This window comes from Lasioglossum baleicum, chromosome 3 (genome assembly GCF_051020765.1).
Source record: "Lasioglossum baleicum chromosome 3, iyLasBale1, whole genome shotgun sequence".
Taxonomy (NCBI): Eukaryota; Metazoa; Arthropoda; class Insecta; order Hymenoptera; family Halictidae; genus Lasioglossum; species Lasioglossum baleicum.
In genome coordinates, this window is record NC_134931.1 from 17,834,291 (window position 1) to 17,861,398 (window position 27,108).

Genomic DNA, 27,108 nt, shown 5'->3' on the forward strand with positions numbered 1-27,108 from the left:
TATCGAAGGAGGAATATCATAGAAGAACAATTTTTCTTGTCCGGTTATTTTTTCATAGTTCTTTCAAGGTCATCGTTATTTTTTTATCGGGACAACTTATCTTGTTTTATTCCGTCTTGTTAATCACTTAAGCATATTCAAATGTATTTTTTCAGCCGCTACAAGATGGAATAAAAAAAAGTTTTCCCGATAAAAAAATAACGATGTCCTTGAAAGAACTATGTAAATATAACCGGACAAAAGAAATTGTTCTTCTATGATATTCCTCTTTCGATACCATTTAAATTATGCCATTAAAAATAAAGGAGATATTTAGGTGGCCTCCTTCAGCTGGGACACCCTGTATATTAATTTTTCCAATTACAGAATGAAGATGCTGACATCAACAGCCGAAGAAAGTGAAAACGACTTTTTAAATACTTAAAAAGAAATATTCTTTGAAAGAATTATGTTTCTAAATAATATGCAGATTATTACCTCACGACAATCGCCAAAGAAATTCAGGTTTTTCGTTGTACTCAGTTCATAAAGCAAATTTTGATAAACGTAATTCACTCGATACTGCGGCGTTGGACGTTTTACGAGAGAAGAATACGACAGCCGTAAAAAACGACGTAAAGCGCAATTGCTGAGGACGGTGTATCTGTCCCGTATATTCGCTTCAAAGCCATATATTTAACCCCATATAGTCTGTCACGTGATCCCCGAGCGTTTTATATTGCCAGTCTGTGTTTGCTGTGGGTCATATGCATGGGAACTTTGGAAAAAACATATACTCACGGCTTTGCTTGCATCGATCAAAATTCATCCTTTCCGGAGGCAAACATTTAGGTTGTTTTATGTACAAACTGTCCAAATTTTATGTGTTCTCATGATGAAGATATTCGCAGTAAATTAGTAAATATTTGCACATATACAACAACAACTTTACTTATGTACGTATAACTTTAACTTATTAAATCGACTACCACTCTGGTCAAATTCACCAGTTTCATATGTTTTATTTCATAATTATTGAAATTATAAACAGCTTCCCATGGGAAATGATTGAATTAATTTCTTTTACTCGAGCACGTATTAGAATAAGAATTAAATTAAATTACAAATTATTATTTTCATAGAAATCTACCTTCCATCGTGATCGAACTAAATGCTGTACAATTAAACAATTCATTTTCTGTAGCAACGATATAAAAGAAATGATTACAGATGAATACTATTGTATCTGGAGTTACATCATTGCCAAATTGAAAATTGCATACAGATAAGATATTTAAGTATTTCGTTAAAATTGAAAATTCCCTGCTATAACGAAGAAAATAGGTAGAGTAAATGATGTATCTGCACATCCTTTCGAGAAGGCGAAAGGATGGATGGGTTCTTTTGTATTTAACAAAATATAATTCCGCCGTTGTGTACACAACTGGCGAGCAACGAGGGAACGACTCAGCAGCTTCATCTTTGTAGTTTCATCCAATTAGGATCTCGGAAAATCAGGCGTGTCCGATCGAAGTGTGAAATTGTGTTTGCCACATGGCACGCGTCTGCGGACAGATTGTTAGCGAGAAATTAGCAAAAATTTTTTTTCTTTCACAAGAAAGAATTTGATTATACGGTGTATGTTCATTATCCATCGTCTTCCCTTGTAATTAATTCAGCTTGTGCAACGTACGTATCGTGCTTGGCCCTCATACATCTCTAGCGTATATCCTATGAATAATACACCTAATTTCTTATTTTCCGTGGCGAATGTTAAATATCCTTTTCATTATCATTATTAGACTGCGGATGTTTATGCAATTTTTCTAGGCGAATTTTAAGAAAGTCGAATCAAATAAAATCTTGTTTTCAGTGGTAGTAGCCTTTGTAGATCTGAAACAAATAGAAATCGTACTAAACCCGATCGAATTTTATATTCTAGCATTTTTTGAAAATTTTCTAATTACACTGTCCAACAAATTTCAACTTGTTTTTGACATTTCGATTTTTACTATGCGATTCTTATAGAGTTTTCCCCTAGACGCACAGTTTTTGAGAAATTTGATTTTGAGGAAAGACATATTTCTCAACTTTGAACAACTATTGTGATGTTATTATAAACGATTTTGAATTGTTCTTTACAGTAAAAGATTCTGTAGACTTTCCCGAATACAGTGATATCCAATATTAATACGTTATGAAGATTTTTAAACATTCAGGATCAGTTTCAGCAGATTCGAAATCAGCGCAAAAAATTCTATAAGATCCGCATAGTGAAAATCGAAACGTTTTTTGACTGTTGGACAATGTTATTACTATTATTTCTCTAGAGAACATCTCTAAAAATTTTCTGTCTGTTAGAATTTAGAACTTCAGAGAACTAAAAATATTTCTGCAGGATACACACACACACACAATATGTATAATAATTTGAAATTATTTTTTATTTTTTATTTTTGTTGTGTTATATTGTACTGTGTTGTATTGTATTGTATTGTATTCAATGCAGTCAATGTATTGTATTGTGTTGTGTCGCGTTGTATTTGTAAATTCCAAACAATATTCAAGGAGAATACATTTGGCATAAGTTCCCAAGGATAGGAATACCTGTCACGAAAATTTCACATAAACAGATATTTTGTTGAATGAAATAAGTAACGTTAAACATTTTTTTTTCAACAAAAAACAGAATACGGAAGTTCATTTCGAGTTCTGATTTTTCAGACCGCTCGACGAACAATTTTCGCCGATACTGTATTATACGAAAATGAGTAGAAAGTTAGTGTACAGTCGAGCGTTCACGATCGTGTTTAATTTTAATGATTGATGATGATTATCGATCGACGATAATAGAACGTGCTGTTCCAAATGAAGTTTCGGGATTCAAAAATCGCAGGGGCCAACTGACGTTTCCACGGTAGCGTGGCAGAGCGATCAAGCTGGATTACCGATATACAATTAACTCCGACCCTCCAGGAGTCCCGATATCTGGCTGTGTGCTGAAGTCTACCCGCTCGTATCCCTCTGCCCATCAGCTCTCCGCCGATTTCCGCTCGTCGGAAACGTCATGTGGCACATTAATTGGACCGGTACGAGATAAAGGAAGATTCACTTTCAACGTTGTTGCTCGAAAGTCTGCGAGCAACCCCCCATTATAACATAAATCCATACGCTGGCACTGTATTGTTCGCTGAAACGCGAACGTCACGATTTCATTTTTTTTCATATTTTAAGCGTTATACAGTGGTCCCGAAAAATTCAAGAATAATTCGTCCTTACAAACGAATACTGGATTATGACATTCATAAATATTATTTTTTACAAAGCAAGTGAGTAAGGGAGCGAGATTTTCAAAATTTTTGCATGTGTTTGATTATAACATAAATATTATTTTTTACAAAGCAAGTGAGTAAGGGAGCGAGATTTTCAAAATTTTTGCATGTGTTTGATTATAACATAAATATTATTTTTTACAAAGCAAGTGAGTGAAGGAGCGAGATTTTCAAAAATTTTTGCATGTGTTTGATTATATTTGTATGTGTGTAATGTATTTGATTGTATTTGAATGAATGTATAAGGCATCTGAGGACATATGCCTTTTCAGGACGGCCGAGTGTAGGAGCGAGATTTTGAAGATTTTCTATATACGTGTAATTATATTTGGAAGAGTGTATTATATGTGTGTGTGTGCGTCAGTCGATGCGATACATCGATTGACTGCGTAACCAACGGTGTAAATAAAGAGACAAACGAAACGCATGAACAAAACATGACAGCGAGAAACATATAAAAAAGACGCGTTCACGCAGTTACGGAGATTCTCGAAAAACACGAATAGATATTGACGTAAAAGTTTATACGATACTATTACGATTAGGGAACGGAACACGACGAATTACGGCTACGCGATTTACTATTAAAGAGTTTACGTTTATTCAGTTACATATACATATATTGTTATTCTCAGTTGTGTGCTACTTTTCGTTCAATAAATATTTACAGTTTAACATCTTTACTCTTACACAGTTTTTCCTTAACTCAGTTTAAAAATACAGTATAATATCTTAATATTGTAAGGAGGCTCGACACGACACGTTACGATCCGTTCCTCCTTATTTGAGCGAATTTTGGACTGGGTGAAGACTCATTCTAAAGAGGAAGGTTAAATGCAGCGCGCTCTGGTCATGATTTAACGAGATTATGTTTATATCGAATAATACGAGTGTCCAAAGTAGTCCAAACCCACCAAAATCTAGTAAAATCTAGTTAGATTCTAGTTCTTTGCTAGTTTTGTCACGTGACTACCCTTCCATCTTAAGAGGAAATTGAGAGAAAAAGTTACCCTCTCTCTGCCAATATCGGATTAGTCACGTGACACTGTGACATATGCGCGACAGAGACGGAACGCGTCACGTGACCGGACTGTGGTAGAAGCGGAGGGGAATAGCATCGTAGAAGGAGAAGGTAGGAGATTTAATCTGGCGACTAAATGACCCTGAAAATGCTAAAGATATTCAATATGAAAATTGAAAATATTGTTCGTTATAATGTGAATCATTATACTTCTGTAGACACGCAGATTAAATGACAAGGTACATACTTTGTCGTGGTGAAAATAATGAGAGACAAAGCATCAGAAACGTAGCTGACGTGACTTAAATGTTACATGACGGTTGTACAGGGCTAAGAAACATGAAAGTACGAGACTGTCTCCGACACGAGCAATTACGACACAAAATTATCCAATGTAGAAAAATGAATTTTTTCCGGGCGCAGATAATTGGCGAGGAAGGCAAGAAACCGGCGAAATGCAGAACCGCTTTCCTTACGGGCATAGTGCGCGTTCCTCGGTGCAACACGAAAAAGGAAGAGAATTCGCGTGGTCTGCGCTCGATCTGTTCGGATTTCATGGTGCCAAGGGAAAAGACAGAGAAAGTCTTACTCCCGACTTTTCGATGGCGAGAACGTGGTGACAAATTAAACTGAGTGAGAGAGGCAGGTGGTAGTATCTCGGTGGTTCGTTTGAAGTTATGTATGCCGAGCCAGTTTTCGGTGCCATATGCCGCAACGAGAGACATTACAATTCGCGTCGCCGCAAAACATGTCCCTTGGAACGATCTTCCTTTTTATTCATGAGCCCCGAGCCACGATACGATTCACTCCACTCAACGGGCGCGTAATCTATACCGAGGATTCAATCAACGCGGCTATTAGGGTCGTCGCACAGTCACAATGTTTAGCCCGAAAACTCGGAAAAAAGTCGATCTTAAAATTCTCCGTTAGTATGGATTTATAGTGGAGCAGCAAGGTGAGCTGTGCGGTGAAAAAAAAGAAAAACAATGAAAATACATATGTACTTTTTCTTTAGTATGTGTCGAAATGTTGTCACGAATGTTGGTTTGTTTTCACCGCGCCTCTATCATCGATGCTCGCCGCTCCACTATAAATGCACCCTTAGTCGTACAATTTTTGCTGTTCGACGTACTTAAAGGTCTGAGAAATAAGGCCTCAGTATTGACTTTTCTTATTTGTACAGCCGTGAATTAGTCTACTTCATCCAAAGTCGAGACATTTTATTGCACGGTTTGCGTTCTGAAACAATCTCTGGAACAGCGTTCATTCAGTAGCGATTTTCAAGTGTTTTAAGGAAATGTATAGTAAATCTCACGAAAGAGTAATCCCGTTTCGCGTAGCTTAGAAGATGGTGGGGGCGCAGCGAGCCTATCATCTCTCACTCCACTACCCACTCCTCACTTTCTTGAACCAATTAGGGCGAAGATGCGCAAAGACGAACGAAAACTGGTCTTTCCGCGGGGTTACTCCCTCGTGGGATATATCATTTAAGTGTAAATTGCAGAACTTACATTGCAGAAGCTTTTTAAGTAGGTGCACAGAGCCCTTTCGCACAGATTTAATTTCGTGTTATCATCTAAATTAGTATAGTTATTACTATTTGAACGTAATCAATCATCCTGTAAGCTTTTTTACGATTATAAAACTTTCGAGTTACTACTAAAAATTGCTGTACCGTTGTTCACAATATTGTTTGCATTAGTAAATATGTTGGTATCTAATTAATAGACTGCGGATCTTTATGCAAAATAAAAAATGTTTGCATTGATTGCCGGACGCAGGAGCCAAATGAAAATTGTATTCTTCTTTTAATCATCCTATTAAGGTGAAAATAATAAAAGCTGAAAATTGATGTCCTCGAATATTTTTAACATGTCCACTGCTTTAAATTGTACGTGGCCGTTTTTGTCATAAATGCATAAAATCCGCAGACTACTAATTAATTACTAAACATTTAAATATTGTTTGAAGTATTATATCAATTTGATATCCATAAAATGAAAAAAATCATATCGAGCGGAATTGTTCTAGGTCGGAGGAAATATCAGAGTTCATAAATATTCACTTGCACTGTATATAATAATAGGTAATATTATTCTTGTGCTTGATTCATGCAAAAACCGATTGCTACGATCTTTTATTGTCGACTGACCAGATGCGATATTGAAGGATGTCGTAAAAGCCGACTTTGTTCAGCTTTAACGGCAATGTCGCGTGATGTTCCCGAAATGGATTTACATGGATATCAAGGGACAGCAATGCCCCGCTATCGTGAAAGCAAAAATCTTCCCCAGGGACTCTATTCCCCTTCACTTTTGTCATTAAATGCGCATTATCGCGCTGCTTGCACAGGAAAGCCGATCGACTTTCGTCCACGTGACTTATAATCGAATCGATCGACAGCACCCGTGACACGAGTATTTCTATTTTGTGCTGTACATACAATTATTCTGTAGTAGCACATGGAATCACTATTAAGAACAGGATGAATGATCAAATTATATTGTTTCTTCGCCACGGTACGCATTCAATACTTTTTCTGATTAACATTTCTAAAACACAACTTTTAGTACTTTCTCTGCGATTCCAACCAATTGCAATTTTTTCCAAATTTTTGCCACGCAGTGTAGTCAATTGTTCTAACTTCGTATAGAAATCCAAGTCGCGTGGTCCAATATTAAAAAAGTTTTCGTCTTTTTAAGAGTCTCCGAATGTTATTGCGATTAATTGTAGCGCAAATGGATAGCCGAAGTTCTTCCGATTAAAATGATTCCAAACACGATGTAAATCGGACTATTTTTTCGATTTAAGTAAATAACTGTGATGTAAATTACACCATATTAAATCAGTAAAATTAGTCCGATTTGTGTCATGTTTGGACTCGTTTTAATCGGAAGAATCTCAGCTATTCAATGGTGCTACAATTACAAAGATAAGACGACAACTACTGAAAATAAAATTGTCAACAAAGTTTAAGAATCGACTAGAATAAACTGCAATTTAATTATCTAAATTGCAGCAACATTAGAAACAACCCTTATGTTTTAATAGAAAATTCATATTTACAAATGTTATTGAACAAATAGGAAGTACATTTTCTATATCGTTATTATCAAAAGGAGAATAACATATTTTCCATATTGTCATTATTAGACAGCGGATCTTTATGCAAAATAAAAATTTTCTACCCTATTTGCAACAAACCGGAGTGAAATAGAAATTTACTTTCTTTCTTAGTATGTTTAATAGGTTGAAAATAATATAACAGTTTTTGTCATAACTGCATAAAATCCACTATCTAGTCATTATCGAAAGGAGAGAATAACATATTTTCTATCTGTCAATAGAAGAACTCTTCTGCAAATGCTGTCGCACCGAACAAAGGGATTGGTGAAGAGAAGTCAATTTAAAAGACTTGAATCGTTTCAAACCTGCATATTCACCACGAAATACTACATAAAAACAGGACACTTCGGTGTATTTCGAAACTGAAGCAGCTGTAAAAATATAAATCGTCGAATATAAGAACATCGGAATAATTGGAAACAGCAATTTTCTCTTCCTTCCCGAGATAATTGAGGCTGTCGATATTGATGATACAACACTAAATGCATATACCGAATGTCACTGCGACGCCGTACATCATTGCCGCTCTCATTCGACGCGGATATGAATTTTGATGATGAATAATTTTCAGTTCCATGGAAATCAGAATTATTTATAACTTTCACATAGGGTGTTTCTTCCGAGGCAATGCATCTTGGCATACTCTATGATATACCAATGCTTATATTTGACGAAAAGAACAATTTAATATTAAAACGCGTGAAGCTTTCTAAGATGTTTCTAAGACTTCTCATTTTCAATTGAGTGCTTTTGAAATAAATTCTTTTTGTTAATATACAGGGTGTCCCAAAATTTGTGAAAATCTCGAAAGGGGGTGGTTCCTGAGACCATATCAAGCGACATTTTCCTTTGCAAAAATGTTATCCGCGGCTTTGTTTAGGAGTTATTAACGAAAAACACGGACCAATCAGAGCGCAACCTAGACGCGAGTTGCCACAGTCGGCCAATAGACATTAGGCTTCCGGTAGGTAAAGTGTTAATAAAAGTCACACACGTTATTCATATCCTGAAGTAGTATGCAGACATAAGTTTCGGTTGCTACCTTTTTGTCCCGGAGTGTAGCTCCGGCAAGACAAGACTCGCCTGTGTAGGACCGTAAAACGGAAAAGCATACACGAAAAGAAACAAACTGTACAGGTGGCGGTGGAAAACGGTCAGCTGCGCGTTCCTGACTTCACGAACTGGCTCGTACAGGTAAGTAACTCTGTCGTAGGCACACTCATGCTACCCGCATATCCTGACGTGTCTCCTTAGTCCACAATTTTAGATTGTTAATTTCTTTTGATATTTGCCGTGCCGATGTCGAGTATAAATGATCTTTGGTAAAGATATTACATCTGATAAACTAACATTCTCGACATTTTTGTAAACTAATGTGTTCAAATCGGCATGAACAAGATGAATAAGGAAAAAATGTTCACATCCCGATCGTTATCTGTTAAATTGTCTGTGAGAATTCATTAGCGTATATCTTCTCTAAATACAATGTTGCTGATTATTTAATCGATACCTTGTATGAGAAACAAGAAAGCAAGAGAAATTTATTACTTTTCTTGATTTGTTGAAAGCAATGTAATATTGTTCTGAAATTTCTTTGATGTTTTACTTTCTTGTGTTTAACCATTCTTGCTACGAATGCATAAAAGCCGTTATCCAGAGAAACAATTTAACATCAATATATCTAGAATTATAAATATAATATTTCCAACTTTCGTGCAAGTCTTTTCAATTTAAATATTCAAAAACTGCAATCCATTAAATATTTCAAATTGGTTTACACTGGGCATAGTCTGGTCTCATAGTGTTTTGCTACAACTAAATGTATAACTCCTTGCCTATATATGAGATAAACATATACAAAATATATTTATAATTGTTCAGATACAGTTTCTCAAAGTACGTCAGAAATAATTCTCTAAATAATTTGTATCGTTTACTTCGAGAAGCCCGTGAATCTAAATTCATTTGCACATTCTGTAGAATTACTATAGTGATAAATAGGCAGTGGCTTAATGAGGTAGACGTAAACAATTACGGCTATTGAAAATTTTCAAAAAATGCTACGATATATAATGCGATAGAATTTAGTAATTAAGTAACGTACACATTGAGTAATTTACATTATATTGTATTCCGATAACACTCATGATTCGCGTAATTAGCAATTACATTAAGGAAAAGGTTCGAAGTATACATACAGGGTGAGTCACCCAACGTTGCCACCTCAAATATCTTTGTTGTTTTTAAAGATACGTCAAATGTCTGAAGGACAAAGTTGATTGATAAAATGGGGCTCATACGATACCAAAAAAGTTTTTGTTTTTATGTAATTTTTTGTAGAGATATGAAGGACACCTTCATTTCTTAAATGGAATGTCCTATTTTTTATACCATAGATGGACAGAGTATAATATAAAAGTGTTGACCTTCATATGTCCTAAACCTAATAGTTAACGAGATATTATCGAAACAATTTTCTTTTTTCTTTGGATAATATCTCGTTAACTATTAGGTTTAGGACGTATGACGGTCAACACTTTTACACTCAGAATTTGATACTCTATCGATCTATGGTATAAAAAATAGGACATTCCATTAAAAAAAATAAAGGTGACCTTCATATCTCTAAAAAAATTACATAAAAACAAAAACTTTTTTGGTGTATCGTATGAGCCCCATTTTACCATTCAACTTCGACCTTCAGACATTTGACGTATCTTGAAAAACAACAAAGATGTTTTATATTGGCAACGTTAAGTGACTCACACTGTATAATGCAATTACAGTGTAAATCAATTACGTAATTTTCTGTTCACATGTAAACTAGTGCCAAAAACAGATTGGCAACAATGAACTGCTAGAAATATGCAAATATAACACATACAGAATCGTATAAAACATAAGAAAAGTTCTAAAAAATGCTATCCAGAACCTGTACAATGTAATCAGCAACTGTTGACGTGTAAATTAGGACAGAATAGATTGTATGTAAAATAGATTAGATTAACCCGTCAAAAACGGTCTTTGACTGTAGCCGAGGTCAAAATGAATTCATTTGCGAGCGTAAAAGATACAAGCCACAAATGATTAATTAATTTCAAGCGGCACGAACCATTTGCATAATTCAGGGTTCATTGTGGCTCGTTGATCCCTGGCAGAAGGAGCTGGGGAGATGTCGGCAGGTAGTTCGAAAAGAAAAAATAAAACAGGTGCAACGCTCAGTCCCGGCAGCTAGACTCGTTTTATCTTCACTGATTTATCGGCGCCGAACAAATTGTACGCTATACTTCACCTGTTGCCGCCATAGCTGGATTCTACCCCGTGGTAAGACGTAACAAATTTCAAACAGTGAAACCGAATATCTTCGTTTAATCAAACGCAACGATCTTTCAATTTTCAATTTCCCCGAAAACAATAAAATCTGTTTTAATTAGCAAACATTTTAGTTTGTTTCGATTGTTCATGCGTGATTCTTTATAACCGCTGCGATTGTGAAAATAACCAATTTAAGCCACCACGCTTAAATTAGCAATTTAAACGTGTCGAATTAATGAATAATTTTTCATAAATATTTCCCATTCATTAATGAATACAGCTATACAATATCGAAATATTACTTAAATTAGATTAGTCACGTACAAAGATAAAAAGATTTTTTATTTGATTCTCTTATTTCTGAATACACAGACAGCAATTACTTTAATCCTGGATTGAAAAGCTTTAAAAATAATGTATTTTCCAATATGACCGTATCTTAAAATCTTAACTGTAATTATCATTATAAACGAGATAAAAATTATACAATCTAAAAGGGAGAGTTGAGCTAATAACCATCAGATGAGACATATCAAGCACTCCACGATAAGAACACATTTCTGAGATAAAGAGGATTACAGCGAAGCATCGCGCGAATACTCATTTTACTTGTTTTGATTCAAATTTAATAGCCCAAGCATATTAACGTATTTTGGCTGTATTCGTGTTCTCCGGTAAGCAAGTATTTGTGTCACTTTTGAAAACAAAGGTTCCTTAGATACACAAGTTGCTGGTATACACAAATATTCCAATGCAACTCCCATAAGTTTTGGAAATAGAGCTTTGCCTTCTGTGTTCCACCATGATATTGGATTGGATTTCCTGTTAATCAGCTTTGATCGTAGGTACCTGCAAAAATTTAAAACAATTACATTAATGAGTGCTGACTTTGCAAATTATTTCATGTGATAGTACCATAGTAATTAGAACTACTATTGTAAGCTGATATATGATCAAAATTTATCGAAACATACGTTTGCTTCTAAGATCTGAATTCTGGGATTTCAAGGCCAACGAATGGTTTTTTACCGCATAAAAAGTGCAAAAGATCAATCTCATCAAGAGCATCGATCAAAACTCGTGGGGCGCATGCAGTAGATAATTGATGCATTAACACCTAAATCACTAACAATTTTATTGCACTGCGAATGATATGAACTGTTGTGCGAGTTTTCTCAACGGCAGCTACTCTCTACACCCCTTACTATGTATTATTATCTTGCGCCCCACGTTTTTCGTTTTAAACCTTTTAAACAATTAGGAATCTGTATGGGGCTAGGAAAAATTATTTTATACTTTTTAGTCCGATTTACAAACGTGGTATTTTTAAAAAATTTATGTTTATTTAAATAATTATGATCCTTGTAACGAGTAGAATAAGATGCAATAAAAGAACTTGTTGGCCTCTTGACCTTGAAAATTATTGTCCGCTTTTTGTGCGTTTTTATTTTGCACAAAACTCCGCAGTCTTCGTTACTCGTCCGATGGAGTGCACAGAGAGCGATGATATTTTGGAATGAATTTTAATTAACAATCAACGAATCCACGACGAAAGGGTTTCGAATGAATTTGTTACTGCCGACACTGATTAAGAATCTTCAACGGTCACCTTTCCAACTCATCTTTCAGCGAGTTCGATGAGCACTCGGTCTCAGCTGCTGCCTGCTGAACTTTTTTATCAAACTCTGCCCACAAAGTATCGTTGGCTCCAGTAATCTCATCGTTCATTTGTTGCATTCTGACACGCGCGTCCGAATCATTGTTACCACTTTCGCCGAGTCTGCATCGGGACATCAACTGATTCTTAACGAGCACAACAGACTCGTACGAATGAAACGCGATGTTCTTGTACCGAGGGTCCAGGAACGTAGCGAACGAATAAACAGGGTGAGTCTCGATATTCTCGAAGCAGACGCCAAGTTCGTGCAACAAATTCGCGCGCAACAATGTTACATCTGCCGGCAGTTCCCCCTGGTTTTCCAGAGCAGCCTGTACACAGTGAACGATCGGTATAACTTTCGATATGGCGACGTTGCTGTCGCTTACAGACACCTCTTCCGTGGCCTCGTATATCGGCTTCAGAACTTGTATCACTCCAGAAACGATCTCCCATTCTTTGTGCGTTATGCGCGGCACACCTTTCGGCGATAAATCCGTGTTTGTCGCTGATAAAATAGATCGCAAATCCAAAAGATTGCACAACATCAAATACGTGGACTTCCACTGTCCGGGAACGTCCCGTCTCAAGGTCAAAGGTTTCGGATAATTCTGTCGGACCTTCTCGGTCCTCAACGCCTCCACCACAGCTTGACTGGACTTGGAGAGCTCAACGATGTCCCGACATTTACTAAAAACGTGAACAATATTTCTAGCGTCCTTAATTGCATTGCGCACAACCATGTTCAGCGTGCTCGCGAAGCAGCAGATCTGTCGCCAGGGTAAACGGGTGTTCGCACCTGGGATGTTGTTCACGCAATCGTAGACAACGGTTTTGACCTTGGGCGTAATTTTCCAAGCGTCTGCGGTTCGACTGATGATCTCGCACAAACTTTCAGTGTCGTGCCGCGCTGGGATGTACGACACCTGCAAAGCGTTGTCCTGCAGCGTCTCCTGACCGCAGTAGTACGCGGTGATCGACAGAAACGACATTTTGCGATTAACGTCTGTCCACGAATCAATCGCCAGATGAATGCTCTCCACGCTCGACAGCTTAGCCGCGATTTCTTTGCACCTGGACAGGTACAGCGCCGGTAAGTATTTAGACGTTAGGGCTGCTCGGGTAGGCAACTTGTACCTTTCGTTCAGCGTTCTCACAAAGCTGATGAATTCTTTACCGTTCACTACGGAGAATGGGTACACGTCTGCAGCTATCATTAGCAGCAAAGAGTTAGTTATTTCTTGAGCTCGTTTCGAATCCGCCGGGTACTGTTGCACCGTGTCGCCAGTGCTTGATGGAGCTTGCATATCTTCCCCCGGTAGATCCATTGCAACAGTGTTCGACGGAACCATACACTGGTTAGGGGAACTTTGACGTTCCGGTTCCAACGGATTCAGCGATCTCAAGGTGCTATTTAAGATGCTCTTGTGATGTATGCGAATGTGCGACCACAAGTTTGTCGTGTTCCTGCAGTAAGGTAGCGCAATGTTGCACTTGTTGCACTTGACTACCGTGCTTCTGTCGTGTTCACTGTACTCCGAAAAATGCAACCAGATCGCACTCCTTTTTGCTCGAACTTTCGGCATTTCGGTGAGACAATTCGCGTAAGCACACTGGAACTTTAATTCGTTGATTTAATAATGTAGATTAATATTTGCGGTGTACGTTGGTTTTTTCCTCTTCACAATTTTGCGGATTTTTCGATAACAACTCACTCGCGAGCGTCTACGTTTCTTTCTACTGAAAATGGATGACTCAACATATTAGAGATGATACATGCCTTGTCGATAAGGTATCGATAATATATCGAACGAAGTTAAGATATGAACATTAGAAGCGATCAGCGATCGAATGATCGCTTTTTTTCAGCGTTTCACTATAATGTTTTGTACAGGGTGTATAAAAAGTAATGGTCATCCGTCCTAGGGGTGAATCTACGCCTCTGGATCGCGGTGGACATTTGTAACTTGCCGCGGAATTGTTTTTACCGAAGAAAATCGTGGTTAAAGTTTGTTTTTACATCAACACCCACTACTCGTTGGGAAGAGAAAAAGTTTGAAACCAACCATATGTCGCAAACAAATATGTATTAAGATATAAACTTTTAAGGTTTTTGCAAACCTTGATTATGTGGAGTTATACGTATACATGGACGAAAGCCTACTACTACAGTTCACCTGACCGTGTCGACGAGACAGAACATGACCGTGTGCGTGTCTCGAGACAAACGAAATTTAACCAAGTCATCATCGCCCCCCTGTCCATTCAGATCATAAATTTGAAAGGAAAATCCCAATTTTGTTATTCAAATTGTAGCTGTCGCGGCTTTATGAAAGTAGCCAATAACTTTATTAAGCTACCAGAAAGATGGCAAAAGATCATCGAACAAAATGGAAAATATTTCAACGATTGAAGTTCATTGCTTAAAGAAATTTTTATTTCACCATAAAATACCGAAATTACTTTCTTGCCAACCCAATATTAAAATAATCTTGTATTCACTGTCATCTTAAAAATTTCTGGTTACGCAAGGAAAAGAGCAGCCTTCTTTCCAGTTAAGGTGGAGTGGGGTTAGTCCGCCAGAGTTTTTGTATTTTCTGTATTTTCAGTCTGGTATGCAAAACCTTAACGTTCTTGGTGTCAAACTCTTGCCACAGTTATTACCGATGAATTAGTATTATGTAGGATTCTAATTTTGCTTGAAAATTATCATTTTGATAGGATATTGTACAAAGTGTCAACTAGGACGCACTTGCCCCGAGAATGGGGCAAATCCGTCCCTGAGAGTTAAAAATGCTTTCGAACCTTGTTTCAAGTGCTACGGGGCAAGAAACAAATTATTATCAAGCCTGCTACAAAATGCTTTTTATTGCAGTTTCATAGGTACCCATACAGTACGCACTTACCCCACCCTGATAGTACGGACTTGCCCCGTGTAAAATAACAACACAGAATATATTAATAACTTGTAAACTATTGCACGTTCAGGGTAACCTCAAAGTTGTACGTGTACCTCGTACGTGACTGTTGACGTGATTGGTTGATTTAAGCGAGGAAAACACCTTTATTCTTGGGCGACATCTGTATCGAATAGTTCATACTAATTTATACTACATTAATAAATACAAGCTGGAGAAATTTCGTTCATATTATAACAAAAATAAACAATTAACGGACTTGCCCCGTAGACGGACTTACCCCACTCCATCTTAGTAATAATGCCACATCATTACCGATATACGCGCTCTCTGTTGGGAGTCGATTCACCAAACGCGATCCTACATAAATACATAAAATCCACAGTGTATTAATAAGTAAGAAACAATTACCCACGCGAAAATCGTCCGATTTCATTGCTGGGTTTTACTGGGTTTAGCCCAACTGATATTGCCACGCAGCGCTGAATACAGGTGGCCACGGTATTTCAAAAGTCTTGAAAAAGTGTTTGGTTTCCTTCCAATTATTAACGCAAGCTGCTGGAAACTCGAACTCGTACACGGCGCCCATACATACGAGCGACGATGTAAAAATTAGCGATGCATCCCCGTTGCACCGGGAACGGCACGCGCGTGTCTTAAACTGGGCCAAGTGCACGATAACAAATAATTCGTGTGCCTGACCCGATCCGGTTTAATACACGGTGCACCGTCTCACGTCGTCCTTTTATAAGTACGTACAACACGTACTGGCCGATAGCCCGAACGAGTACATATGATCGGTCGATTTAGCGGATCGGCCCGAAATTTCCGAATATCGCGTGACACTTTAAACGTGCAAATTGCGACGGCCGCAAATGGACCTGGTCCCCGTGCTAAACGAAAATCGGCCGAGTGTCAGGTAACATTAAAAACGCTGGGAGATTTAATGGGCACGCTTATGGATCGATTTTTAATCACACTATCACACCGATTTTCTTCTTACAAGCATCTTGCCCGCCGAATTCGGGGAAGCGACCACTTTCCCGACTCGCATCGCGGCGAATTGCCGATCGGACCGAACAAAATGCGAGATCGGCGATATTACGGCAGGTAATGCATAGTTGTTCAGGTTGTTGCATAGGAAATGTCCGATTTTTAACACTTTACCTACCGGAAGCCTATTACCAGCCTATACCAAAAGAAAGCACCGAAATTTTCTTTTACATTGCAGTTTTCAATGAAACTATTAGATGACGTTATTCAGGGGGAGTTATTAGTTTACAATGAAAATTGCTGTTGCTATTGAAGGTACTAAATCTAGGGATTTAGGGACTAAATCTAGTACAGAACAGTGAAATAAAGGACTGCCTCCTAAAATAAAGGACGCATAGTCGCCGTATATCATAGACTTGGAAGAAAATTGAATTCCCGAATTTCGTCGACGAGCATAGCGTTTGGTAGTTGCTGATTTTCTGTAGGAGATCGAGATGTTTGAATGATCGTGTATCGAGGCGCGTAAGTGGTTACGTTCCTCTGAGTATGGGCACGCGAGCTTCTTCAGCTGTCCCTCATTATTTACGCGCCTCACGAGCAGTGGATAGAAGGAGCAGCAGACATTGCCTCGGTAGAGACGCAGGAGCAAACGAGGAAGCGAGCGAACGGGCCTCCGTCGAAGGAACGTCTCACGTCGGGAAAAGGGAGAGTGGCGACTCGGTTCCGCGTGACATTTATTTTTATGCCCGCTTATAGTGCCGAGCACGTGCTACCCGGATCGATTGAAAGGGGTCCGCACCGCCTCCATAACCCATAATAAACGTCGCTCCACGTCTTGCCAAGAAATCGTTTCGCGCGACGCATCGTTCGCGTACCGTTTCCATCTTCCGATCGCGATACACCGCATCGATAAAGCAAAAAGGCTAATCATTCCTCGGTGCTCTCCTTTCGCCCGGTAGACACCGGTTGAACGAAATCAGTATTGTTATCCATCCAGCCCGATGCCGACGAATCAAATACGAAAACGAAAGCGATCAGATGCGAGCAGGACCAGAGTACCGGTTCCGATTCATGCAAAACGATCGACGACGTTCTCCGAGATGTCGAGAAGACGACCCTACAGCTGGTGGTCGGCCCGATTCAGCGATATACTAATTAATATTAATGTACGTCGGGTCTGAAGTGTATCAATTCAAAATAAAAATGTTCTGCATTGATTGTGGAACTTTTTCCCATTTCCGAAAATGTAGAAGTTTTTTATATTTATATGGAGTCGATTTAAAATTGTTCTCTTAGAACAGAAAAGTTAAAAGTGAAAAAAAACTGTTACATCGGAACTAATTGAAAATTTTAGCAGTTTCCATGAAGCCCAGCTTAATAATATTAATGATTTGTTACAGTGGAGATGCAGACATTCTTTATCAGAATTATTACAAACTAATATTTACCATTATCACACACATACATTTAGCAAATTCTACAATTTTGAAGATTTTCTAAGAATTCGAAATTCCACTCACTGTATACATATGTACTGTCCAGCGAAAGAGTGTAAACTAGCGGGACGGGGAAAAAACAAAGAGTCGGACAATAAAATGGAGGACAAGTAGAGCGGAAGACAAGGGAGGACAACAGATCATTGACACAAGATTGGTGGTCTGGAGCGGACGAAGTGGTTGAAGAGTGGAAGAGAAAGGAAGGGGGTGGAGAGAAATATCAACGGAGATATTTAGAAACGATGCTGCGAGAGAGGGATAGAAAGGGAGAGATTTATTCCGGGTCCCGGTCAGGTTCCGGAAAGCTGCAACCGGTTCGAGTTTCTGTAATCGGAGTTAAACGCGCCTCGAGGCAACGCGTTTAAATCCAAAAAACCGCGGTAACACCGGCGATACCTTTTAAACCACTTTAATAACGCTTCGGCGCATCGCGAATTTAAAATTACACTGACGACTTACTCGAGCGGTGCCGATAAAGATCGTGGACGATGCAAAAACCAGTCCAAGTCAGTGGCGCAAACTGATAAACCGCGATAAAACGGTGCACGTGCATCGAAGATATCGACGTATATCCTACGCGGCCGTGTGCACGCGTACACCTTTCGCAGAGATTGCAACACTTTCACGAGCAACACGAAACAATTAACAAAGCTGCGACCTTAGGTACTCGAATAAGCTTCTGCCGTTTACTAATGGTTACTAATCAATTAATAAAATGGTACGCTATACTGCACCTGTGGCCGCCATAGTTGTGAATTCCACCTCCAGAATTGTTCCAAATAATTAAAAACCAATCTGTGCTAAGTGTGAGCTCCATCGGATAACGGGGAAACGTGTCCCAAGGCCACCAAACATTAGAATAATTAATTAAATGCACATAAAATCATTTCTCTCGAATATCTTCTAAACTATTTACTGCATCGAAAAATATATTAGACAAAACCTGTAGATCTGGACAGGCTGCGTCGTTTATGTCGTATTACTTTTTTTCGTAAAACAAACGGTTGGACCAAAATCAAAAGATATTTTCTGAAATTTGAAAATTGAAGTGAAGATTTTATTATCTTTCATCGATAAGCATTAGCGAAAAATGTATGCTTTTTTTAACTCTTTCCTTCCTTACTTTTTTGTTTCAATTGCACATTATAATAACAAACTTACTAAAAAGTTAATAAAACATAATTTTTTAAATCTTGTACGATTCCTACCAATTGCGGTTTAAACAAATATTTTTGTTTACTCATTCTCTAGCAAACTAGTCGGTCTAACATCTTGAAAAAATTCGACTCCTTTGGACCAATTTTAAACAATTTATGCGATTTTTTAAGAGTGTCCACTTAATATTGTCCCCGACTGTATGTATTATGTATTAGTTTTAAAATTTAATTGCTGTTTAATACAATGCAGAAGAATATTTATAAATAAAACGGCACCTGAGTCGCAGCCAAACGAAAGCAATGAACATCCGTGATCGCAATTTTACCTGCAAGCTGTAGAAATACCGGCGTGCGATACGATAAAACGATTAAGCGGTTCGTTGTGAGTTTGGATGGCAGGTGCCAATAAAAATCGGTTAAGCCTTATTACGGGTGACCTAGATTTGGATACAACTACAAGCAGACCTTGTAATCTTAATAAGGTGATCCACCGAATGAACCAGGCCCGGCTCGGCCCGTGCCACTTGTCCCGTGATGATTGAATAATCTCGCGGGAGAAAATGAGACCTGATGTTCGCGGAAATAAAATGTCCACGCACGCAACATTTTTTTCCGCCTGAAACCGTGAAATCTGCTTCTGCTCTGCAATTCCTCGTGATGAACAGTTTCACAAAAATTATTTACGATTCGTCTTTCAATATTCACGCTTTCGAGAATTTTATACATATAAACTGCTCAGCTGGCGAAATAATTTTGAACTATACATGAAATTGATTGTAAAATAATGTCGTATATTATAAAGTAGTTAGGTACTGCATCAATATTTTAGAACACGTACGTTTTTCCAGTCTTTCTTAATGATATATATATATAACAAGAAAATTATGCGAATGATTTAAAATTTCTGTTCCTGATGTAATTCACATTAAAATTCATTTAGCAACAATTGTCATATATATCTGATTATTAAATCTTAATTCACTAAATATAATATTAAAATTATGTAGTGATATTTATTTTAAACAATTTTGTTTACTCTAATTATATTAAATATATATATCTCTCACACTTTGTTGTAATTTGTATTTGTGGAACTTACGTTTGCTTTTAACAAAAAAATAAGATAACTAAAATAAAACCCGTTCTATGTCACACTGGACAAAGGAATGCAAAGGGTTAACTTGTGGGCGGTTACAGATTAATTGTCAATCACAAAGTCTTATAAAGTCTTATAAACTAATAAATTGAGAGAATTGTGGGAAATAGAAAATGAAATCGAGAATAATTATAAAGTATAAATTGAATCATTGGCGCCTGCAGTGTGCAGATAAAGTAGATTTCTGTTTAGGTGAAGTTGCCGTGTTAATGGAGCAGACATCCCCATCTAGCGGGGATGAACGGAAAACAAAGGTAGATTGACACAATTGGCACAACGCGAGCGTAGCCCTGGGGATTTGGTTCGGAAACGAGCAAATCGGTATTTGGTGCATCGTGCATCAGAAAAGATCTCAAAATGAAAGTGCTGTCGTGATATATTCTGTTTAAACCTTGCGTGTTGCATTTGGAACGTGATTTGGTTACCGAGCACGACAACGTTCGGCATGTGACATCATGCTATAGTTGTAACCATATCGAGAAAAAACGAAGCTGAACACGCATATCAGATCTTTGTTTATTACTCGCCAGCTGAATAACTACCTAAATTGCGTCGAAGTCTTATCAAGTTTGTCAAACGTGCATCGTAAATCGTCACGATCATCATACAGTGAGTGTCAACGATGTTCCTATCACGCTTTCTCGCATCTACGGGTTGTCGAATTTTTTAAAAACACTTCACACGTTCGAGTGCAAAGACGATAGTGTACGTATCAGAAATGCCCGATAGAGGTTCTGTCATTTATTCAGCATGTCAAACTGTGTTTATCTGTAAAAACATTTCCCCTTCTTGCTGTCTTTCTTGTTTTGTTGTTGTAAGATACATTTCTACTAAAGATTTCATTTCGGAGGATTCGCATGCTTCAGCTTTTAAATTGCAAACGCTTCTAAATACAATCAAACCTCGATAACTCGAACCTCTTTAACACTTGAAAACCTCTATAAGATGAAAATTTTCCTCATGCCCTTCCGCTGCACTTTGAAAACCTCTATCAATTGAAATAAAACTTCCTTTAACTCGAATTATTTTCCACAAATGTGGAAGCTAAATAAGCCAAAACAGCAGTAAATGTTTTACCAAGTTTCGTAGAGAGATGCGATGATATTGAAGAAACTGTATTCTCTGCTTTGGGTACATTAACAATTTCCATTCGTTCCTTTTATTACATATGCCCTGCAATTGGCACCCCTAGCCACTTGACGCTTGTCGCTAAGACCCAAACACTCTTCTGTTACACCTTGGCCCTGACAGCCTTCCTTTCATCAGGACCCAAACAAGTTGGCGCCATGATGTGGCATCCACGGTTACTCTAAACATTCACACCCCTACATAATTTTATTAATTCAAATAAGAGAGACTCTCCTGCCTCTGTTCTGTCACAAGTAACATCTTTCCGGCTCGCAATAATACTTGAGACAGTAGAAAAATGAAAATATGTAGACGAATTGAAAAATTGAGTAAGACATGTGTATATTTGAATTGCAGGAGTTGGAGAAGATTAGGGGTCCTAGTGCCAGCACGTTCCAGAGCTGTGGTGGTTGGTGAATGGTGTTGCAGATAGACTCGGTGTGGGGTTGGGCGTCACCCCCACTGCGCCTCCAGCTAGGGGGGTCGAGGGGCGCCTCGGGGAGAGCGACCGCGGGCGCCCCATCCTCGCAGAGGATGGGTGAAATGGTTGTGGAACGTGCACCTTCTCCAGCCCGTCTCAGCCATACCTCTGAGAAGCATCCTCGTGCTACGCTCACAGAACTGAACGTTCTTCGTCGCCATCGGGAGCTCTGCGATGTTGTGCTCAATGTCGGCTCTAGAAAGATATTTGCGCACCGCGTCATCCTTTCAGCGTGTAGTCCGTACTTCAGGTGAAACATCTGATTCGTAACCAAGGATCCTTCAACCAAATTTGACTGGTAACTAATATTCTATGTATGTCTCTTGTAGAGCAATGTTTACTGGGGAGTTGGCGGAATCTCGACAAACTGAAGTCACGATCCGCGACATAGACGAAATGGCAATGGAATTACTAATAGACTTCTGTTACACTTCACACATCATCGTCGAAGAAGCAAATGTTCAAACTCTCCTTCCAGCAGCGTGCCTTCTCCAGCTAGCAGAAATTCAAGACATATGTTGCGAGTTTCTTAAACGCCAACTCGACCCCTCTAATTGTCTAGGTATACGAGCGTTCGCGGACACTCATTCTTGTCGAGAACTTTTACGAATCGCGGATAAGTTCACGCAACATAATTTTCAAGAAGTATGTTTCTAGACTCTCTCTGAATTGTCTTTCTAATGTATTGTTTCTAGAGGTCTGCGAGAACCTGAAAATGTCGGATACCCGATGATCGGTTGGGTGGGGAAAGGTAACGGATCGAGAATCCTAATATGTTCTCGCGCGACGCAACATTTTCGGGTTCTCGCACAGCCCTAATTGTTTCACGTTGATTACTGTAACATCTATTTTCATTTTGAAATAGGTAATGGAAAGCGAAGAATTTCTGTTATTACCTGTCGGCCAATTAGTAGATATTATCTCCTCGGATGAGCTGAACGTACGAACAGAAGAACAAGTATTTAGCGCGGTTATGAATTGGGTTAAGTACAATGTTACCGAGAGGAGACAGCATTTGGCGCAAGTTCTTCAGCACGTTCGGCTACCGCTTCTTAGCCCAAAATTTTTAGTCGGCACCGTTGGGTCCGATCTTTTAGTACGATCCGACGATGCATGTAGAGACTTAGTGGACGAAGCAAAAAATTACTTGTTGCTTCCTCAAGAAAGGCCTTTAATGCAAGGTCCTAGAACACGCCCTAGGAAACCAACTAGACGCGGTGAGGTATTATTCGCCGTTGGAGGATGGTGTTCCGGCGACGCGATTGCGAGCGTTGAAAGATTCGACCCGAACACTGCAGATTGGAAAATGGTCGCACCGATGAGTAAAAGACGATGCGGTGTAGGAGTAGCAGTACTGAATGACTTATTGTACGCCGTAGGCGGTCATGATGGGCAAAGCTATTTAAATAGTATCGAACGATACGATCCGCAAACGAACCAATGGTCCTGTGATGTGGCGCCAACTACGTCTTGTAGAACGAGTGTAGGTGTTGCAGTATTGGATGGTTTTCTTTACGCCGTGGGTGGTCAGGATGGCGTACAATGTTTAAACCACGTCGAAAGGTATGCTATCTTGTGAATATACAGTGTGTCCGGTTTAACTGAGAACATTGGTGTCTAGTACTTTCTACTTGTGGGATTGAATGTATGGAACATTGTATGTAAAAATGTAATAAAACAAATGTAATATTAATAATCAATTCGATCTAGGTACGACCCTAAGGAAAATAAATGGTCTAAAGTATCACCGATGACTACCAGAAGACTTGGTGTTGCTGTTGCTGTGTTAGGCGGTTATTTATATGCCATCGGCGGGTCTGATGGCCAATCGCCTCTAAATACAGTAGAAAGATATGATCCAAGGCAAAACAAATGGTTTCAAATATCTCCTATGTCTACGAGACGTAAGCATTTAGGCTGTGCTGTATTTAATAATCTAATTTATGCCGTCGGAGGACGAGATGACTGTATGGAACTCTCGAGCGCAGAACGGTATAACCCTCACACGAACTCATGGAGTCCGATAGTTGCTATGACATCAAGAAGAAGCGGGGTAAGCGTACATTTTTTATAGTACGATAGAACAGCGGCAGCGCTTATTAGAATGAATTGGATGGTACACACATAATCTAATCGATTTACGCTTTCCTTGTGTGTTGATGCGAGTGTTCCTTCTTAACCCTTTCACTACCGTGGACGAGATATGTCGCTTCTACGATGTCGAAGAAACGATGCTGTGGACGAGATATCTCGTGTATCTTTATTACTGATATGAAATGTTTCCATTGTAAGTTTGACACAAGTAATCGATTTTTAAGGCATGTCATCGTTGGTGGAAAGTACTTAAAGATGATAAATATTGAATACTCCATATTTGACACAATTAAAGTTTTAATTGTTTATTTCGTATGGAATGCTTGAAAGGATGGTGAAATGCATAATTTGACGGAACAATTTTTACTGTAATATCTGGTCTCCTTCTGTCGGCCATTTTTTTTGCAAACTATACATTCTACTGTTGAATGAGATTTTTTCCTGCATTCCATATACATAAAATAAACAATAAAAACTCTAATTTTGTATAATATGAAGTATTCTATATTTATCATGTTTAACCACCTTCCACCGACGATAACATGTCTTAAAAATCGATTACTTGTGTCAAATTTTCAAATAAAACTATATACGACGACATGATGGCAAGATATCTCGTCCATAGCATCGTTTCTTCGACATCGTGGAAACGAGATATCTCGCCCATTGTAGTGAAAAGGTTAATATAAGTTTGCATTGAACTGTGACGATCTGTTTAACATTGTTTTCTTTGAATTTCTCCTAGGATAGTGTCCAATTATTTGTATCACATTACAGGTGGGTTTGGCGGTAGTGAACGGTTTGCTATACGCTGTAGGTGGCTTCGACGGTACTGCCTATTTAAAAACGATAGAAGTGTACGATTCGGAACAAAATCAATGGAAATTGTGTGGTTGTATGAATTATAGGAGATTAGGTGGTGGAGTGGGAGTAATGCGGGCCCCGCAAACCGAAAACTACATTTGGTAGCTCAGGCCCCCCTCTTCAGTCCAAGTGGCTGAAACTCCATCAACTCCTCTCACACCGGTAACTCCTGTTACACCTGTAACTCCCCCCGCTCCTGTATCGGTTCCTGTTGTTATAACTAATACTAGAAAACGCTTCCGCCGATCGATGAGCATTATATAATATATGCATTTTACAAGACTTTGCCTTTCTAAAGATAAAGTCGTTTTTATTGTAAAATCGCGTTGCATTAATTTTTTAGCTTATCAGGATGTGAGATAATTAGTTTGTACTAAATATGGATGTATATTTTCCTCTGTTCACGTAGAAAATATGTCCTTCGAATGTTTATACTGCCGCGAGTCCAGCATTTTTTTTTCTCTGTAATATCTTAGCTTTTTTAAGGTATTTCCTTTATATTATTTATACACCCTATTTACTAATTGAGAGACACGAATTACGATAATTTTAAAGATAAGTATTGTATTATTGTAATTTTGTTGATGGAACAGTTGTGTATATCGTGAACGTTTAAGCAATATATGTAAGTGTGAAAGAAAGCAAATAGAAAGGCAAAATCTCTTCTAAACTCTTCTGGAACACAATACTCATTTCGATGGGATGCTCGCACCTTCCATTTTACAATGACTCAGAGACATAAATTTTTACAATTCGTATCAACGACAGAACTTCGTTGTGGAGGGCTGCTCGCACACCCACCGATATAATAATAATAAAGAAAACGAAACAACCAAACAAATGATTTCTGTCTCTACAGTATGCTTTTTACATGCATCGTATTTATCAACAAGACTGAACCGAAACCAAAAATTACTTAAACCTGATGAATGAAACTACCGCTTCTGGCTCTAAGCATGTTTCTGTTTACAAGCAGTGAAAAACGCATATGAATTGTAACACGAGCTCATCTCTGACTATATATGTTGGAACGCATAAATACCTTATTTCTTTTTGTTCACATCACAAAAGAAGATTACATTTTATAAGTTCAAGTTTCTTTTAAAGTGACAAAATAGTCTTATTGTACAAAATGGTGATAGGGATCATTGTCCAACAATTTCATAATGTAACGTTTGTGATAATAAAATAATAAGAAACAGCAAATTCGGCTGGGAGTGTAAGCAATATTTTACTATCAAATATGCTTTTGTAATTATTTAAATAGAAAGTTATAAGAAAACTGTAAAGATTTTTGTCGATTAATTACAAATTGAAAGTTTACAAATCACTCTAGGTTTGTTACATCTATGAGATTGTTGAAGGAACCAGAACACGTGTCTAGTATAAGTGTATACTGACGATATGATGTAATTGTCTCTAATAGCTTGTTAAAATATTACTATTAGAAATTCTGTATGTTTTCGATATCATATTTATCATTTGTTGTCCGAATTCAGACAAAACGATTTTGTTTCGATTAATAGTAAAATATGAGGACGTCTCATCTATTTCTTCATATCTACAATATATTTCTAAAACCCCTATAGCAAATGTGAAATATTTATGTTGAGTTCGAGTAATCCGACTAGAGATTTATAATGGTACAAATTACTGTAATCACTAAACAAAGTTCAAAAGCAGAGTGTTCAATGTGAAACTTGGTTTACAAGTAGACATCCTGTAGTTTAAACATAAACTACTATATCTTTTTCTAAGATTCTCAATCTCCATTTAGCGTTTAAATTAATAAAAATCTTTATTAATTGACAAACATCTTTCAAGGAAGAAGGTGTACCGTTTACATTTATTACTTTTCATTTGGTTGTAATATCATGCTCTCCATTAACAGAAAACTTTATTATATTTAATCCAATAAACCAATCGTCTTCAACTTTATTCGATAGTATATTTATTAGCACAAATTTTCGACTTTATAGCAAATTACGCAATTAAAGCAGACAATCAAAATAAACGATTTGTGTACACAAGATATAGAGTATAATTCACGATGAAATTGATACTTAAGTAATTTAGTATGATACAAAGACAGCATAATACAATAATTGATTATATAATAAAAATATGTTTTACTAATTGGTATATTAAAAGATAAACTAAAATAACACATTAGATAAGCGTGGTAAAAAGGATATGTTTGAACAAAATTTTCCAATCATACCATGAATTAGAATCCATCTTGTGTAGCAAATTAAAAGCTACAAATGTTTCCATTTCTATATTTCATTACCATGCGTAAACATCATAATTCATATTACAATTGTCGCAGTTTTTTTACTTTTTACTTTACTTTTAGAATGACTATACATATATACGATGAAATAATAAAAT

At 37.8% G+C, this 27,108-nt stretch overlaps 2 protein-coding genes across 3 annotated transcripts; one reads left to right on the top strand and one right to left on the bottom strand.

The window, feature by feature from the left end:
• Positions 1-11,145: 11,145 nt before the first annotated feature.
• Positions 11,146-14,100, bottom strand: LOC143207246 (E3 SUMO-protein ligase ZBED1). The gene is made up of 3 exons (XM_076420460.1): positions 13,800-14,100; positions 12,383-13,739; positions 11,146-11,622 (listed from the first exon to the last, which is right to left on the bottom strand). Exons 1-3 carry the CDS (start codon positions 14,014-14,016, stop codon positions 11,379-11,381), a joined length of 1,818 nt encoding a protein of 605 aa, XP_076276575.1. The 5' UTR covers positions 14,017-14,100; the 3' UTR covers positions 11,146-11,378.
• A 6,290-nt stretch (positions 14,101-20,390) lies between these two features.
• Positions 20,391-25,509, top strand: Dbo (Kelch-like protein diablo). 2 transcript variants are annotated; one of them, XM_076447582.1, is made up of 6 exons: positions 20,391-20,855; positions 21,636-22,009; positions 22,089-22,404; positions 22,625-23,322; positions 23,470-23,812; positions 24,631-25,509. In XM_076447582.1, exons 2-6 carry the CDS (start codon positions 21,696-21,698, stop codon positions 24,820-24,822), a joined length of 1,863 nt encoding a protein of 620 aa, XP_076303697.1. In that variant the 5' UTR covers positions 20,391-20,855; positions 21,636-21,695; the 3' UTR covers positions 24,823-25,509. The 2 variants fall into 2 exon arrangements, with proteins under 2 accessions (XP_076303697.1, XP_076303696.1); XM_076447581.1 differs by having other exon boundaries at positions 20,391-20,759.
• Positions 25,510-27,108: the final 1,599 nt, after the last annotated feature.

Coding starts and splice junctions, on each gene's coding strand:
- LOC143207246 (XM_076420460.1), bottom strand. CDS start 14,016: ATGCCGAAAGTTCGAGCAAAAAGGAGTGCGATCTGGTTGCATTTTTCG. Junction 13,740..13,799: donor GTTGGAACCGGAACGTCAAA/GTTCCCCTAACC, acceptor TACCGGGGGAAG/ATATGCAAGCTCCATCAAGC. Junction 11,623..12,382: donor CTGAAAGATGAGTTGGAAAG/GTGACCGTTGAA, acceptor AAATTTTTGCAG/GTACCTACGATCAAAGCTGA.
- Dbo (XM_076447582.1), top strand. CDS start 21,696: ATGGTGTTGCAGATAGACTCGGTGTGGGGTTGGGCGTCACCCCCACTG. Junction 22,405..22,624: donor CGCAACATAATTTTCAAGAA/GTATGTTTCTAG, acceptor ATTTTGAAATAG/GTAATGGAAAGCGAAGAATT. Junction 23,813..24,630: donor TGACATCAAGAAGAAGCGGG/GTAAGCGTACAT, acceptor ATCACATTACAG/GTGGGTTTGGCGGTAGTGAA.